Here is a 14,421-nt window from a genome sequence, read left to right as displayed (position 1 = left end):
TGGCTGACCCCCGCCAAGTCATTTACCCTCTTTGAGCCTCGGGTTCCTCATCTGTAAAACGGGAATGTTAGAAGGCCAAAGCACTTAGGGAACATTATCTGTCTTCCCTGGGCCGACCCCCTCTGGAAGCAGAGCAAGGCTCGCAAGGGCATTTGGGCTCCGTGGGAGAAGGAAGGAAGTCACGGGTAACCAACCGAGGATGACCGTTACCTGGAACACCTCCGATGCCACCCACTCCTGCAATGGGGAGACCTGTCAATCAACCAAGAGAAGACAGGGGAGGGCTCACCTTAACATCCCTGAGATGCATCCCTGAGATACGTATCCCTGCCACTACTGGGATTAGCAGGGGCCTGCAAGCCGGACCCCAGGCTCGGATCCTGGGTGACCTCCCCGCCACTGTCCCCTCTGCAGGCCCCCGCTCCCCGCACTGGCTGTCTCCTCACCAGTACCCCCGGGATAACCCGACACACTTGAGAGTGAGTTAAAACCCAATGGGTCTAACTCATTTGGACCGGTGTTATTAATTATTAATTGATTAATTGTTATTAATTAAGCAGGTGCCCTCCTAACACTTCTATCTTTATCTATCCTTAGCTTTACTCTACTCCTAGCGGTAATTTCTTTTAGCGTCTGCCTCCCCAGCTAGGCTGTAAGCTCCCCTAAATCGTATTCGTTTAGTACAGTGCTCTGCATGCAATTGATGGGGAGGGTTTTAAGGGAAGGCCTTGGTTATTTTCCCCCCAGCCCACCATCACAGCCAGAAAAGGCCTCCTCCAGGAGGCCTTCCCAGACTGAGCCCCCTCCTTCCTCTCCCCCTCCTGCCCCTCTCCATCCCCCCCTTACCTCCTTCCCTTCCCCACAACACCTGTATATATGTATAGATGTTTGTACGTATTTATTACTCTATTTATTTTACTTGTACATATTTATTCTACTTATTTTATTTTGTTAATATGTTTTGTTTTGTTCTCTGTCTCCCCCTTCTAGACTGTGAGCCCACTGTTGGGTAGGGACCATCTCTATATGTTGCCGACTTGGACTTCTCAAGTGCTTAGTACAGTGCTCTGCACACAGTAAGCGCTCAATAAATACGATTGAATGAATGAATGAATGAAAAGGTTCAGAGATCGTCTTCCTGGAGGATGAGTTGGAGCTCGGCCAGGGCCCGCTGATAATAATAATAACGATGATGGCATTTGTTAAACGCTTACTCTGTGCGAAGCACTGTTCAAAGCGCTGGGGGGATACAAGGTGATCAGGTTGTCCCCCGTGGGGCTTACAGTCTTAATCTCTTAAACCCCGTGGGCTTACAGATGAGGGAACTGAGGCACAGAGAAGCGAAGGGACTTGCCCAAGGTCACACAGCAGACATGATGTGGCGGAGCCGGGATTAGAACCCATGATCCCTCAGAGGTGGATCCCCGGACATCTCCCCCTTTTAGACTGTGAGCTCACTGTTGGGTAGGGACTGTCTCTATATGTTGCCAACTTGTACTTCCCAAGCGCTTAGTACAGTGCTCTGCACACAGTAAGCGCTCAATAAATACGATTGATTGATTGATTGATTGATTGGCTAGCACTCCGTAGGAGAGAACATAGGATAGGCCTGCCTCCGGGAGGAGGCCACCACCACTCTCCATTCTGGAGGGCATCCCAGCTACCACCCGGGCGGTCACCCTGGCTATGGTACATGAAGCAGAAGGGGGTTTGGGAGAGTGCTGAAACAGGGAAGACAGGGGCACGGACCTGCACCGGGAATCACTGCTGCCCCTGGCGCAACTCCGGCACCTGGAGGCAAAGAACAGAGGAGGTCAGGGATGCAAGCGGCCCTGGGGTGCCCAGAGGCAGCGGGCACAGATGGGGGACCGGACTTAGCCCAGCCCCCCCGAGGCGGGGATCCTCCCCCAGCCTGCCTCGGCTTGGCGGACAACGTGGTGAGGGTGGCCCTCACCGCGAGGGGTGGAATTTCAGGGCTGCCCACCAACTGCTGGGGGATGGGGGCCGGGGACAACAGAGGTCAGGGGTCACTCACCAAACTTGGCCGCTTTGGCCGCCGCCGCTCCCGCTGGAATTCCTACACCTGGGGGAACACGGGGGCCGGGGGTTGGGGTCAGGGACCGGACACCCCATCCCGTGGGGAGATGGGCCGGGGGGAGGTGAAACTCAGCCAGACTCCTCCCCCCCAGCATCCCCCACTCACCTCCAGGGACCACTCCAACGCCGGGTATCAGGCCTCCTGGGACCCCTCCAACACCCAGGCCTCCGATGCCGCCCGCTGCTCCTGGGGGAGAGAACGAGAGTTAGACTCATTCATTCAATCGTATTTATTGAGCACTTACTGCATGCAGAGCGCTGTAGTAAGCGCTTGGGAGAGGACTACAGTAAACAGACAAATTTCCTGCCCACAACGAGCTTACAGCCTAGAGGGGGATACAGACGTTAATAGAAATAGATGAATTACATAAAAATTATAATAATAATAATAATGGCATTTATTAAGCGCTTACTATGTGTAAAGTACTGTTCTAAGCGCTCGGGAGGTTACAAGGTGATCAGGTTGTCCCACGGGGGGCTCACAGTCTTAATCCCCATTTTACAGATGAGGTAACTGAGGCACAGAGAAGTGAAGTGACTTGCCCAAAGTCACACAGCTGACAATTGGCGGAGCCGGGATTGGAACCCATGACCTCTGACTCCAAAACCCGGGCTCTTTCAAACCACGCTGCTTTGGATAGAGCAAGGGCCTGGGAATCAGGAGGTCATGAGTTCTAATCCCGGCTCTGCCACTTGTCTGCTGTGTGACCTTGGGCAAGTCACTCAATTTCTCTGTGCCTCAGTTACCTCACCTGTAAAACGGGGCTCGAGACTGTGAGCCCTACGTGGGACAGGTACTGTGTCCAATTTGATTTGCTTGTATCCACCTCGGCACTTAGTACAGCGCCTTGTACATAATAAGCACCTAACGAACACCATTAATTATGATGATAAATTACAGATAGACTCCGCCCCCACCCCACTTGCCCCATCCCAAGCAGGGTCGGTGCCCAGTAATGAGCAATTAGAGAGCTTACAGAAATAGAACTATCATTAGTCTATGCAGTAGTCTGTCCTGGGACCCCTGAGCTTTAAAATCCCCATTCTTTAGGGTAGGGGGCTCATTCACTGCCCTCACGGGCCCCTGAATTACTCCGCTTTTATCCCAGAACCCATAGATTCACCAGGAGCCTATGCCCAGGGTGCATAAATTGCTCAGCTTGCAAATATTCTAGCACTGTGATTACAAGTCGCAGGAATAAATGGACTTCTGTCCTCCTGTGCTTTGAACTAGTGTAGTCTGTCATGGATACTACTACTACTAATAATAATAATGGTATTTGTTAAGCGCTTACTATGTGTCAAGCACTGTTCTAAGCACAGGGGTGGATACAAGGTAATCAGGTTGTCCCAGGTGGGGGTCACGGTCTTCACCCCCATTTTACAGGTGAGGCAGCCAGGGCACAGAGAAGTTAAGTGACGAGTCCAAAGTCACACAAGTGGCGGAGCGGGGATTAGAACCCACGACCTCTGCTCCCAAGCCCGGGCTCTTTCCACTAAGCCACACATCTACACATTGCCCCCATTTGACTTGAAACTCCTCAGGGCAGGGAGCACATATTACACTGCTCCTAGGCAGCCCCCAAGCTCCTAGCTCAGTGCTTGGTGTTGTAATCAATCAATCGGTGGTATCTACTGAGTGCTTACTATGTGCAAAGCACTATACTAAGCGCTTGGGAGAGTACAGCATGGCTCAGTGGAAAGAGCCCGGGCTTTGGAGTCAGAGGTCATGGGTTCAAATCCCGGCTCCACCACTTATCAGCTGTGTGACTTTGGGCAAGTCACTTAACTTCTCTGGGCCTCAGTTACCTCATCTGTAAAATGGGGATGAAGACTGTGAGCCCCCCAGTGGGACAACCTGATCACCTTGTTAACCTCCCCAGCGCTTAGAACAGTGCTTTGCACATAGTAAGCGCCTAATAAATGCTATCATTAATTAATTACAATACGAGAGAGTTGGTACAACAGTTCCCTATCTACAACAAGCTAGTAGTAGTTGTGGTAATGGTGTTTAATTGGGCACCCACTGAGAGCAGTGCACTGCGCTAAACACTTGGGAAAGTGCAACAGAAGCCCATGATACATGCCCTGACCACAAGGAGCTCCCCCTCAGCAGAGAAGCAGCGTGGCTCAGTGGAAAGAGCCCGGGCTTGGGAGTCAGAGGTCATGGGTTCAAATCCCGTCTCCGCCAATTGTCAGCTGTGTGACTTTGGGCAAGTCACTTCACTTCCCTGTGCCTCAGAGACCTCATCTGTAAAATGGGGATGAAGACTGTGAGCCCCCCGTGGGACAACCTGATCACCTTGTATCCTCCCCAGGGCTTAGAGCAGTGCGTTGCACATAGTAAGCGCTTAACAAATGCCATCGTTATTAAGGGGAAGCAGAAAAGGAGCAGGAACAGGGTCTACGCACTGGATTATGCTCTCCCAAGCATTTAGGCCTCAATCATCTTGCCCTCTCCTTCTTCACCTCACTACTCTCCTATTCCAACCCAGCCTTCACACTTTGTTCCTCTAACGCCAACCTTCACATGGTACCTTGATCTCATCTATCTCGCCCACGTCCTCCCTCTGGCCTGAAATGCCCTCCCTCCTCATACGCAACACTCAATGACTCTCCCTGCCTCCAAAGCCTTCGCCCACCCTCCCATTCTGCTGGGACAGTGACCGCAGGGAGAAGGCCAGTGAGGGACAGGCCGCGGCCGAGCTGGGGGTTGGCGAGCGCTGTCCGGATGGGGTGAGGGGTCACTCACCGTACTTAGCCGCCTTGGCCGCCGCTTTGGCCGCTGCCGCCCCCGCTGGGATTCCTACGCCTGTGGGAACATGGAGGGAGGGATGGAGTCAGAGACCGGACGTCCCATCCTTTGGGGAGGTTTCCGGACCCCTTGTCCCAGGATCCCCCACTCACCTCCAGGGACCACTCCCACGCCGGGCACCAGGCCTCCAGGGACCCCTCCCACGCCGGGCACCAGGCCTCCAGGGACCCCTCCCACGCCGGGCACCAGGCCTCCGGGAACCCCGCCGAGACCTCCAATGCCGCCCGCTGCTCCTGAGGGAGGGAACGAGGGTTAGACTCTGCCCCTTCCCACCTGGAACCAGGCAGGGACTCACAGGGGGAAAGGGAGGATCAAGAGAGAGTTTGGGGGCTAATTTTCCAGAGCCTGCGTGGCCCCAAAATCCCACAGGCGCTCAGAGGGACCAAATCGGCAGGAAGGAAATGCCTGGAGGTCCGGCATTGCCCACCTCCCTGGACACCTCAGATCGCATGTCCTGTCTCCCCCTCTCAATGCAACCCAGCAAACACAAAACTCGCCTCCTCCAACCCAAACATCCTGGGCCCAAATCCTCTGACCTCCTGCTCCCCTCTCTGAAATCCACCGGCCCAGCTCCGGGCCCTCTCTTCCCCCATTCCATGGTATTTGTTAAGCACTTTGAAGGTGCCAGGCACTGTATTAAGCACTGGGGTAAGAAACATGTTAATCAGGTTGGACACAGTCCCTGTCCTACATAGGGCTTTGCAACCTTAATCCCCATTTTGTAGTTGAGGGAACTGAGGCAAAGAGAAGATAAGTGACTTGCTCAAGGTCACACAGCAGACAAGAGGCGGAGCAGGATTAGAACCCAGGTCCTTCTGACTCCCAGGCCTGGCTCTGCCCACTAGGCCAGACTGTAAGCCCCTTTTAGACTGTGAGCCCACTGTTGGGTAGGGACTGTCTCTATACGTTGCCAACTTGTACTTCCCAAGAGCTTAGTACAGTGCTCTGCACACAGTAAGCGCTCAATAAATACGATTGATTGATTGACTGATTCTCAAATGAACAAGCTGGGCCTTCTCCTCCCCAGCTTCCTCCTCTTCATCGCCCTCCTTCTTCTCTTCACCTTCCTCATCCTCCTCCCCTTTTCCTTCTCTTCACCTTCTTTCTCCTCCTCCTCTTCACGACTCCTCCAAGCCAGGATGAAACACTGGCCCCAACTCACCTCGGTCATCAGGACTTGAATCCGTACCCTTTGGGCATTTGATATTCACCCCACACTTGGCCTCCAACATTTATGTACAGATTCATAATTGCTCCCCTCCAGCCCCAGAAGTTTCTCCCAAGCCTCTTTCGCCTCACTGTTCTCCCTCAAGTCCCTGGGCTTGGCCACAAGCCCTGAAAAGGGCCAGCCTTCTTGTGACCCCAAGTCATAGTGGGTAGACCACAGGCCTGGGAGACAGAAGGTCATGTGTTCTAATCCCGGCTCCCCGCCTTGTCTGCTTTGTGACCCTGGGCAAGTCACTTCATTTCTCTGAGCCTCAGTTACCTCATCTGTAAAATGGGGATTGAACTATGAGCCCCATGTGGGACAACCCGATTTGCCTGCATCCACCTCAGCGCTTAGTACTGTGCCTGCCGCCAAGTACGCCTAAACAAATACCACAATTATTATTATTATTGACAAGTCAGTCAGTCAATTGTAATAATAATAATAATAATAATAATAATGGCATTTATTAAGCGCTTACTATGTGCAGAGCACTGTTCTAAGCGCTGGGGAGGTTACAAGGTGATCAGGTTGTCCCACAGGGGGCTCACAGTCTTCATTCCCATTTTATTCATTCATTCATTCAATCATATTTATTGAGCGCTTACTGCGTGCAGGGCACTGTACTAAGTGCTCGGGAAGTACAAGTTAGATGAGGTAACTGAGGCCCAGTGAAGTTAAGTGACTTGCCCAAAGTCGCACGGCTGACAAGTGGCGGAGGTGGGATTAGAACCCATGACCTTGGACTCCAAAGCCCGTGCTCTTTCCACTGAGCCACGCTGCTTCTCATTCATTCATTCATTCATTCAATCATATTTATGGAGCGCTTACTTTGTGCAGAGCACTGTACTAAGCGCTTGGGAAGTACAAGTTGGCAACATTATAGAGATGGTCCCTACCCAACAGCGGGCTCACAGTCTCGTAGGGGGAGACAGACAACAAAACAAAACGTATTAACAAAATTCTCGTTCTCCCAAGAGCTTAGGACAGTGCTCTGCACATAGTAAGCGCACAATAAATGCCACTGATTGATTGAGAGGCCATGGGATAAATAATGAAAAGCAGCAACCTAGCCCCTGACAAAGCCTCCCCCTTCTAGACTGTGAGCCCGTTGTTAGTAGGGACTGTATATGTTGCCGACTTGTACTTCCCAAGCGCTTAGTACAGTGCTCTGAACACAGTAAGCGCTCAATAAATATGATTGAATGAATTCAATGAATGAATGAATGAGGGTAGGGGTGTCGGATCCTGCCAGTTTGTCCCCCATTGGGCTGGAGGGAGGGACCCTGTCAGCCTGGGTCCCCAGCCGTCCCGGGCAGCCTGGACACTCACCGTACTTGGCCGCTTTAGCCGCTGCTTGGGCCTGGGCCTGGGCCTGGGCCAGAGACACTGCTCCTGGAGGAAGAAGTAGCGCAGAGAGGGAGGAGGACCACGATCAGGACCGTTCCCCTCCCCGACCTGTCCCCCAGAGCAGGGGATCCCGCCTCCCCACACCACGCTCTGATCCGGACCCAGCCCCTATGGGCACGAAGGGGTCTCGGACGTCATCTGGGATCAGGCCCCTGCTCTCAAAAAGCTGAACTTCTCACCAGTCCGGGGCTGAAGGTTTACTTTTAAGATTGCAAAATGGCTGCGGATAATAATAATAATAATGATGACGATGATGGCATTTGTTAAGCGCTTACTACGTGCAAAGCACTGTTCTAAGCGCTGGGGAGGATACAAGGTGATCAGGTTGTCCCACGGGGGGCTCACGGTCTTCATCCCCATTTTACAGATGAGGGAACTGAGGCCCAGAGAAGTGAAGTGACTTGCCCAAGGTCACACAGCTGACAATTGTCAGAGCCCAAGACCTCTGACTCCAAAGCCCGATGCGGCTGCCCGGCCCCCTTCAGCCTCCAGAGCCAGTGTTCGAGAGTCCTGTCCCTCCTGTGGTCTAGCCCAGTGCCCTCTTGTTGCAAGCGATGCCCACCCTTCCTTATTCCATAAACCCAGGAGGGGATGTGCAGCTTACCTGGAACAGCACCGACCCCAGGCACACCCAGACCTCCGACTCCGAGGCCTCCGATGCCCCCCGCCGCTCCTGAGGGAGGGAACAAGGGTTAGACTCCACTTCAGAAGCAGCGTAGCTTAGTGGAAAGAGCACAGACTTGGGAGTCAGAGGTCATGGGTTCTAATCCCGGCTCTGCCACTTGTCAGCTGTGGGACTCTGGGCAAGTCGCTTAACTTCTCGGTGCCTCAGTTCCCTCATCCGAAAAATGGGGATTAAAACTATGAGACCCACAGGAGACAACCTGATCACCCTGTATCTACCCCAGCGCTTAGAACAGTGCTTGGCACACAGTAAGCGCTTACCAAATACCATCATTATTATTATTCAGAGTGGTCTCTGCCCCAGGGCTGGGCAGGGGCCTCATGGGGAAGTTGGGAGGGCGAGCAGAGAAGGTGGGGGTTCAGTGTCCGTGGCCGGGGTGGCCCAGGTGGGTGAGAGTCCATGCAGGCCCCCGAAATCCCCCGGGGCCTCAGGGGACCAAAAGGGCAGGAAGGAAATGCCTGGCAGTTAAGCGTGATGACAGGAATGTGGTGAGGAATGTGGCCAGAGAGAGAGAGAGGGGATTTGCGTTAGGGTCAGGGGTCACTCACCATACTTGGCCGCCTTGGCCGCCGCTTTGGCCGCCGCTGCCGCCGCCGCCGCTCCTGCTGGAGTTTCTACTCCTGCAGGGACACGGAGGGCAGGGGCGGGGGTCAGGGACCAGTCACCCCTTCCTGTGGGGAGGTTGATGAGGGAGAATTCACACACCCGCTTTCCCCAGGATCCCCCGCTCACCGCCAGGGACTCCTCCTACGCCGGGCACCAGGCCTCCGGGGACCCCTCCAACACCGATGCCCCCTACTCCTGCGCCCCCAAGGCCTCCAACGCCGCCCGCCGCTCCTGGGGGAGAGAACGAGGGTTAAACTCTATCCCTTCCCCCCAGCGGGGCTGGTGCCATGGGGTCAGCAGCAGAGGAAGGACCTCAAGAATCAATTTCCTCATCTTTTAAATGGGGACGAGATATGTGCCTCTCCCTCCCTCTTAGACCGCAAACCCCATGGCGGGCAAGGGCCGCCTGGGCCCCTGGGATGGATCTTAATAATAACGATGGTGTTTGTTGGGCGCTTTAATAATGATAGCATTTGTTAAGCGCTTACTATGTGCAAAGCACTATTCTAAGCGCTGGGGGAGATACAAGGTCATTAGGGTGACCCAATTAAAGTCACAGACTTTATCCCCAGTTTACAGATGAGGGAACTGAGACCCAGAGAAGTTAAGTGACTTGCCCAAAGTCACACAGCTGACAAGTGGCAGAAGTGGGATTAGAGCCCATGAGCTCTGACTCCCGCTGGGGGAGTTACAAGCTAATCAGTCACTTCACTTCTCTGTGCCTCAGTTATCTCATCTGTAAAATCGGGTTTAAGACTGCGAGCCCCATATGGGACGGGGACTGTGTCCAACCCGATTTCCTTGCATCCGCCCCAGTGCTTAAAACAGTGCTTGGCACAGAGAAAGACATTAATAAATATCACAATTATTAATTCCCACAAATATCTTACGACCGAGAGGGGGAAAGTTGCCGAATTTCCTCCCCTTCAGTCGAGGGCTTCTTGCACCCTCCCTGTCTCGGAGAAGGATCTGTCTGTTCCTTAGATTTCCTGGCCAGTGAAGGAGGCCAGAACTCTGGCAGGAGTTTCAAGGAGGGGAGAGCAGAAAGGCGCAGACTGTGGGGGTCAGGGGTCACTCACCGTACTTGGCCGCCTTGGCCGCCGCTTTGGCCGCCGCAGCTCCTGCCGGGGTTCCTACTCCTGCAGGGACACGGAGGGGAGGACCAGATTGGGTGGCCGGCCACTCCTCCCCCCAAGGTTCAGATGGAGTGGGGAGAATCCCTTCGACGTGGCCCCGTCCCCACCACACTGACCCACGATCCTCCACTCACCCGCAATGCCCCCGATCCCGGGCACGCCTCCGACCCCGACTCCAAAGCCGGGCACGCCGCCGGCTCCGACTCCAAAGCCGGGCACGCCCCCAACACCAACCCCTGCAGGGAGAAATCCGGCGTTGGGTGGACAGGGGCTGAGGGCCGGATAAATGCAGCGGATCGAGAAGGATCTGGTCAGAGATTCTGAGGGCGGTAACCCATGGGCTGCCCTCTCTCCACCCATCCTGACCCCAAACAGGAAGGATGAGTGATGTTGGCTCTGAACCCGGCAGAGGAGGAGCCGGTGATTTCCGGACAAGCAAGGCCTAGCAGAAAGAGCCCGGGGATGGGAGTCAGAGGAGGTGGGCTCTGCCAAATTCTTGCTGTGTGACCTTGGGCAAGTCGCTTCATCTCTCGGGGCCTCAGTTCTCCTGTTCTCCCTCCAATTTAGACTGTGAAATGCAAGCGGCACAGGGACTGTGTCCAAACTAGTTCACTTGTATCTACCCCAGAGCTTAGAACAGGGCTGGACATATAGTAAGTGCTTAACATATACCATAAAAAAAAACAACAATGGGGCGAGAAGGAGGGAGGAGGCGATGAGTTCTAAGTGATGCGTTTTGGGGTGACCGTGGATAGGAGGGCCTCTGGAGGGAGAGGTCCCTGGGGCACAAGACTAGTTGGCACTGTCTTTGGTCCATCTGCAAATTCCCCTGGGGGCAACCTGGTGCTGGGCCCTATGGATGGGTCAGGCACCCAACAGGACAAGGTTGGGTGGCTGAGTGGGAGGCTGCCCTTCATTCAGCAGAAGCAGAGAAGCTTCTGCTGAATGAGAGAAGTAGCGTGGCTTAGTGGAAATGGCACGGGCTTGGGGGTCAGAGGTCATGGGTTCAAATCCCGGCTCCGCCACTTGTCAGCTGTGTGACTTTGGGCAAGTCACTTCACTTCTCTGGGCCTCAGTTCCCTCATCTGTAAAATAGGGATGAAGACTGTGAGCCCCCCGTGGGACAATCTGATCACCTTGTAACCTCCCCAGCGCTTAGAACAGTGCTTTGCATGTAGTAAGCGCTTAATAAATGCCATCATTATCATTATTATTATTCATTCAATCGTATTTATTGAGTGTTTACTGTGTGCAGAGCACTGTATTAAGCACTTGGGAGAGTACAATACAACAATAAATAGACTCATTCCCTGCCCATAACGAGATTACGGTCTAGAGGGCTGGGAGAAGGGAGGCACCGGGGATGTGGGGGTGGTGGGGTCAGGGGTCACTCACCATACTTGGCTGCCTTGGCCGCCGCTTTGGCCGCTGCTGCTTCTGCTGGGGTTCCTACACCTGCAGTGAGGTAGAGGTGGGGCCTGGGATCAGGGGCCAGACACCCCTTCCTGTGGGGGAAGGGGAGAGAACCCAGCAGGACCCCTCCCCTCACCCCAGTATCCCTCAACACTCACCGCCAGGGACCCCTCCCACGCCGGGCACCAGGCCTCCAGGGACCCCTCCCACGCCGGGCACCAGGCCTCCGGGGACTCCTCCCACGCCGGGCACCAGGCCTCCGGGGACCCCTCCGAGACCTCCGACGCCACCCGCTGCTCCTGAGAGAGGGAACGAGGGTTAGATTCCATCCTTTCCCCGTCGGAACCAGGCAGAGACACACAGGGGGGAATGGGAGGGTGAGCAGAGAGCATAGGGGCTCATTGTCCATAGCTGGCAGGGCCCTTTGAAGGAACTGGGACGTTGGGGTGACATCCCGTAGGACCCCAAAATCTCCCGGGGTCTGGGGGAACCAAAACAGCAGAAAGAAAATGCCCGGTGATCCGGCTTTCAAAGTGAGAAACCCTGAGGGACACAGCAGGGAGCTGGGGTCTAGCGAGCCCCCCAAACTCCATTCCTCCCCTGAAGGGATCCTCCTCCCCTCAAACCTTCCCCAGTACAGCCCAGACCCCCGGACAGACAAGGTGGAGAGTGAGGTCCAAATAGTTTTCTTTGGAAGAACGAAAAAATCCTCGATTTCCTGTTCCTTAAAAGCCAAAGCCCTGTCTTCTGGGCCTCAATGGGGAACTGCAAAGCCCACCTCAGACGGACCAGTTGACAGTTGCCACATTATGGCCAGGACCTGACCTCTTCCTGGGGGTTCTGGATTGGCCTAGGAGTCCATATGGTCAGCAGCCATTGACTAAGAGTCATGGTGCTGATCCACCCCCTTCCCCTAGCTGTCCATCCATCTGCCCTGTTGGGGCTACTCTAGGACCCATCAGTCAATCACTGGTATTTATTGAGCACTTACTGTGTGTAGGGTACTGTACTAAATGTTTGGGAGAGTACAGTACAACAGAGATGGTGGACATTTTCCCTGCGTACAAAGAGCTTACAGTCTAGAGGGATCTCCTCATTGGTTGGCAGCAGGGTGGAGTGGGAAAGGTGGAGGGGGAAGGTAGACATCCCCGATCCCAGGGTGGGCGGGGAGGAGAGGGGTTGGGTGGGGAGGGGTGTGTTGGGGTTGGGGGGTGTTTGCTAGAAATAAAGCACCTTTGCTGACCCCTTGCTGTCCCCAGAAACGCTCGTCTAACTAGTGAGGCTCCCAGCTCCAGAGCAGATTTGGGTTCCAAACAAGCGGTTTCTGCCCAGGGTAATCCTCTTCAAGAGGAAAAGTCAGTGAATGAGCAGATGAACAGTTTCAGCCCCGGAGAACCCTCCCCAAGAGGCAAAAATAACAATTATGGTACTTGTTAAGCACTTACTATGCGCCAAACACTGTTCTAAGCACCGGGGTAGATACAAGCTAATGAGGTTGGACACAGTCCCTGCTCCATATGGGACTCACAGTCTTAATTCCCATTTTCCAGATGAGGGAACTGAGGCTCAGAGAAGTGAAGTGGCTTGCCCGAGGTCACGCAGCTGACACGTGGCAGAGCCGGCATTAGAATCCAGGTCCTTTCTGGGAGTATGATTCCCAGGTCGGTGCTCTATCCATTAAACCCTGCTGCAGAAAAGCCAGTGGGCGGGTGGGTGAGCGGTTTCAGCCCAGGGGGATCCTCTACGCAGGCAAAGCCTGTGAGTGAGTGGGTGAGCCGTTTTGGCCGAGGGTGGGGGGAACCCTCTCAAAGAGGCAAAGCCAGTGAACGAGATGGTGAGGGATTTCTGGTTGGGGGAACTCTCTCCAAGAGGCAGAGCCAGCGAGTGAACAGGCCTCCAGGGAGGGGGAGGAACGGTGGCAGATGTGGAAAAATGGAAAGATGAGAAGACTCGAGGCCCGAGGCTGGATGTGTAGGGGGAGGCGGGACCTGGAAGCAAGAGGCTCCGGATGCCGCCAGCCCTGGGGGCCGGGGTGGGGAGAGGGACAGAGCGAGAGGATTTGGGGTAGGGTCATGGGTGCGGGTACAGGGAGGGGTCAGAGGTCACTCACCATACTTGGCCGCCTTCGCCGCCGCTGCTGCCGCTGCTGCTGCTGCTGCTGCTCCCGCAGGGGCTCCTACTCCTGGAAAGACACAGGAAGACGTGGTCAGAGGAGGGAACCAACCCCCCAGGGGGGACGGGGAGAACCTACCAGTGGGTCGGTCAGTCAGTCAATCATATTTATTGAGCGCTTACTGCTGCCCGGATCATCTTTGTGCAGAAACGCTCTGGGCATGTTACTCCCCTTCTCAAAAATCTCCAGTGGCTACTAATCAACCTACACAACAGGCAAAAACTCCTCACTCTCGGCTTCAAGGCTGTCCATCACCTCGCCCCCTCCTACCTCACCTCCCTTCTTTCCTTCTCCATCCCAGCCCGCACCCTCTGCTCCTCTGCCGCTAACCTCCTCACTGTGCCTCGTTCTCACCTGTCCCGCCATCGACCCCTGGCCCACGTCCTCCCCCTGGCCCAGAATGCCCTCCCTCCACACATCCACCAAGCTAGCTCTCTTCCTCCCTTCAAAGCCCTACTGAGAGCTCACCTCCTCCAGGAGGCCTTCCCACACTGAGCCCCCTCCTTCCTCTCCCCTTCCCCATCCCCTCCACACTACCTCCTTCCCCTCCCCACAGCACCTGTATATTTGTTTGTACAGATTCATTACTCTATTTATTTTACTTGTACATATTTACTATTCTATTTATTTTATTTTGTTAATATGTCTTCTTTTGTTGTCTATCTCCCCCTTCTAGACTGTGAGCCCGCTGTTGGGTAGGGACCGTCTCTATATGTTGCCAAGTTGTACTTCCCAAGTGCTTAGTACAGTGCTCTGCACACAGTAAGCGCTCAATAAATATGATTGAATGAATGAATGAATGAATCAGAGCACTGTACTAAGCGTTTGGGACAGTCCAATATAACAATAAACAGATACACTCCTTGCCCACAAATTTAC

At 54.3% G+C, this 14,421-nt stretch overlaps 1 protein-coding gene across 5 annotated transcripts in view; it reads right to left on the bottom strand.

Annotated features, from left to right (window-relative positions):
• Window positions 1-46: 46 nt before the first annotated feature.
• The window catches only part of ELN (elastin), a 46,378-nt gene continuing 32,003 nt past the window's right edge, over window positions 47-14,421 (bottom strand). For 4 of the 5 annotated variants that reach the window (XM_038759310.1, XM_038759313.1, XM_038759314.1 and 1 more), the window contains 13 exons: window positions 13,480-13,551; window positions 11,528-11,668; window positions 11,352-11,411; window positions 10,091-10,192; window positions 9,900-9,959; window positions 8,134-8,202; window positions 7,452-7,514; window positions 5,005-5,145; window positions 4,850-4,909; window positions 2,204-2,284; window positions 2,036-2,083; window positions 1,750-1,791; window positions 47-252 (listed from right to left, as the gene is read on the bottom strand). In XM_038759310.1, the coding sequence (XP_038615238.1) occupies window positions 95-252; window positions 1,750-1,791; window positions 2,036-2,083; window positions 2,204-2,284; window positions 4,850-4,909; window positions 5,005-5,145; window positions 7,452-7,514; window positions 8,134-8,202; window positions 9,900-9,959; window positions 10,091-10,192; window positions 11,352-11,411; window positions 11,528-11,668; window positions 13,480-13,551 (1,097 nt within the window). In that variant the 3' untranslated portion in view covers window positions 47-94. The remainder of the gene's footprint in view (window positions 253-1,749; window positions 1,792-2,035; window positions 2,084-2,203; window positions 2,285-4,849; window positions 4,910-5,004; window positions 5,146-7,451; window positions 7,515-8,133; window positions 8,203-9,899; window positions 9,960-10,090; window positions 10,193-11,351; window positions 11,412-11,527; window positions 11,669-13,479; window positions 13,552-14,421) is intronic. The other variant, XM_038759311.1, reaches the window with a different exon arrangement.

The sequence above is a fragment of the Tachyglossus aculeatus genome, chromosome 17, assembly GCF_015852505.1.
Source record: "Tachyglossus aculeatus isolate mTacAcu1 chromosome 17, mTacAcu1.pri, whole genome shotgun sequence".
Lineage (NCBI taxonomy): Eukaryota > Metazoa > Chordata > Mammalia > Monotremata > Tachyglossidae > Tachyglossus > Tachyglossus aculeatus.
The sequence above is the reverse complement of the archived record's forward strand: the minus strand, read 5'-3'. Positions and strand labels throughout refer to the sequence as shown.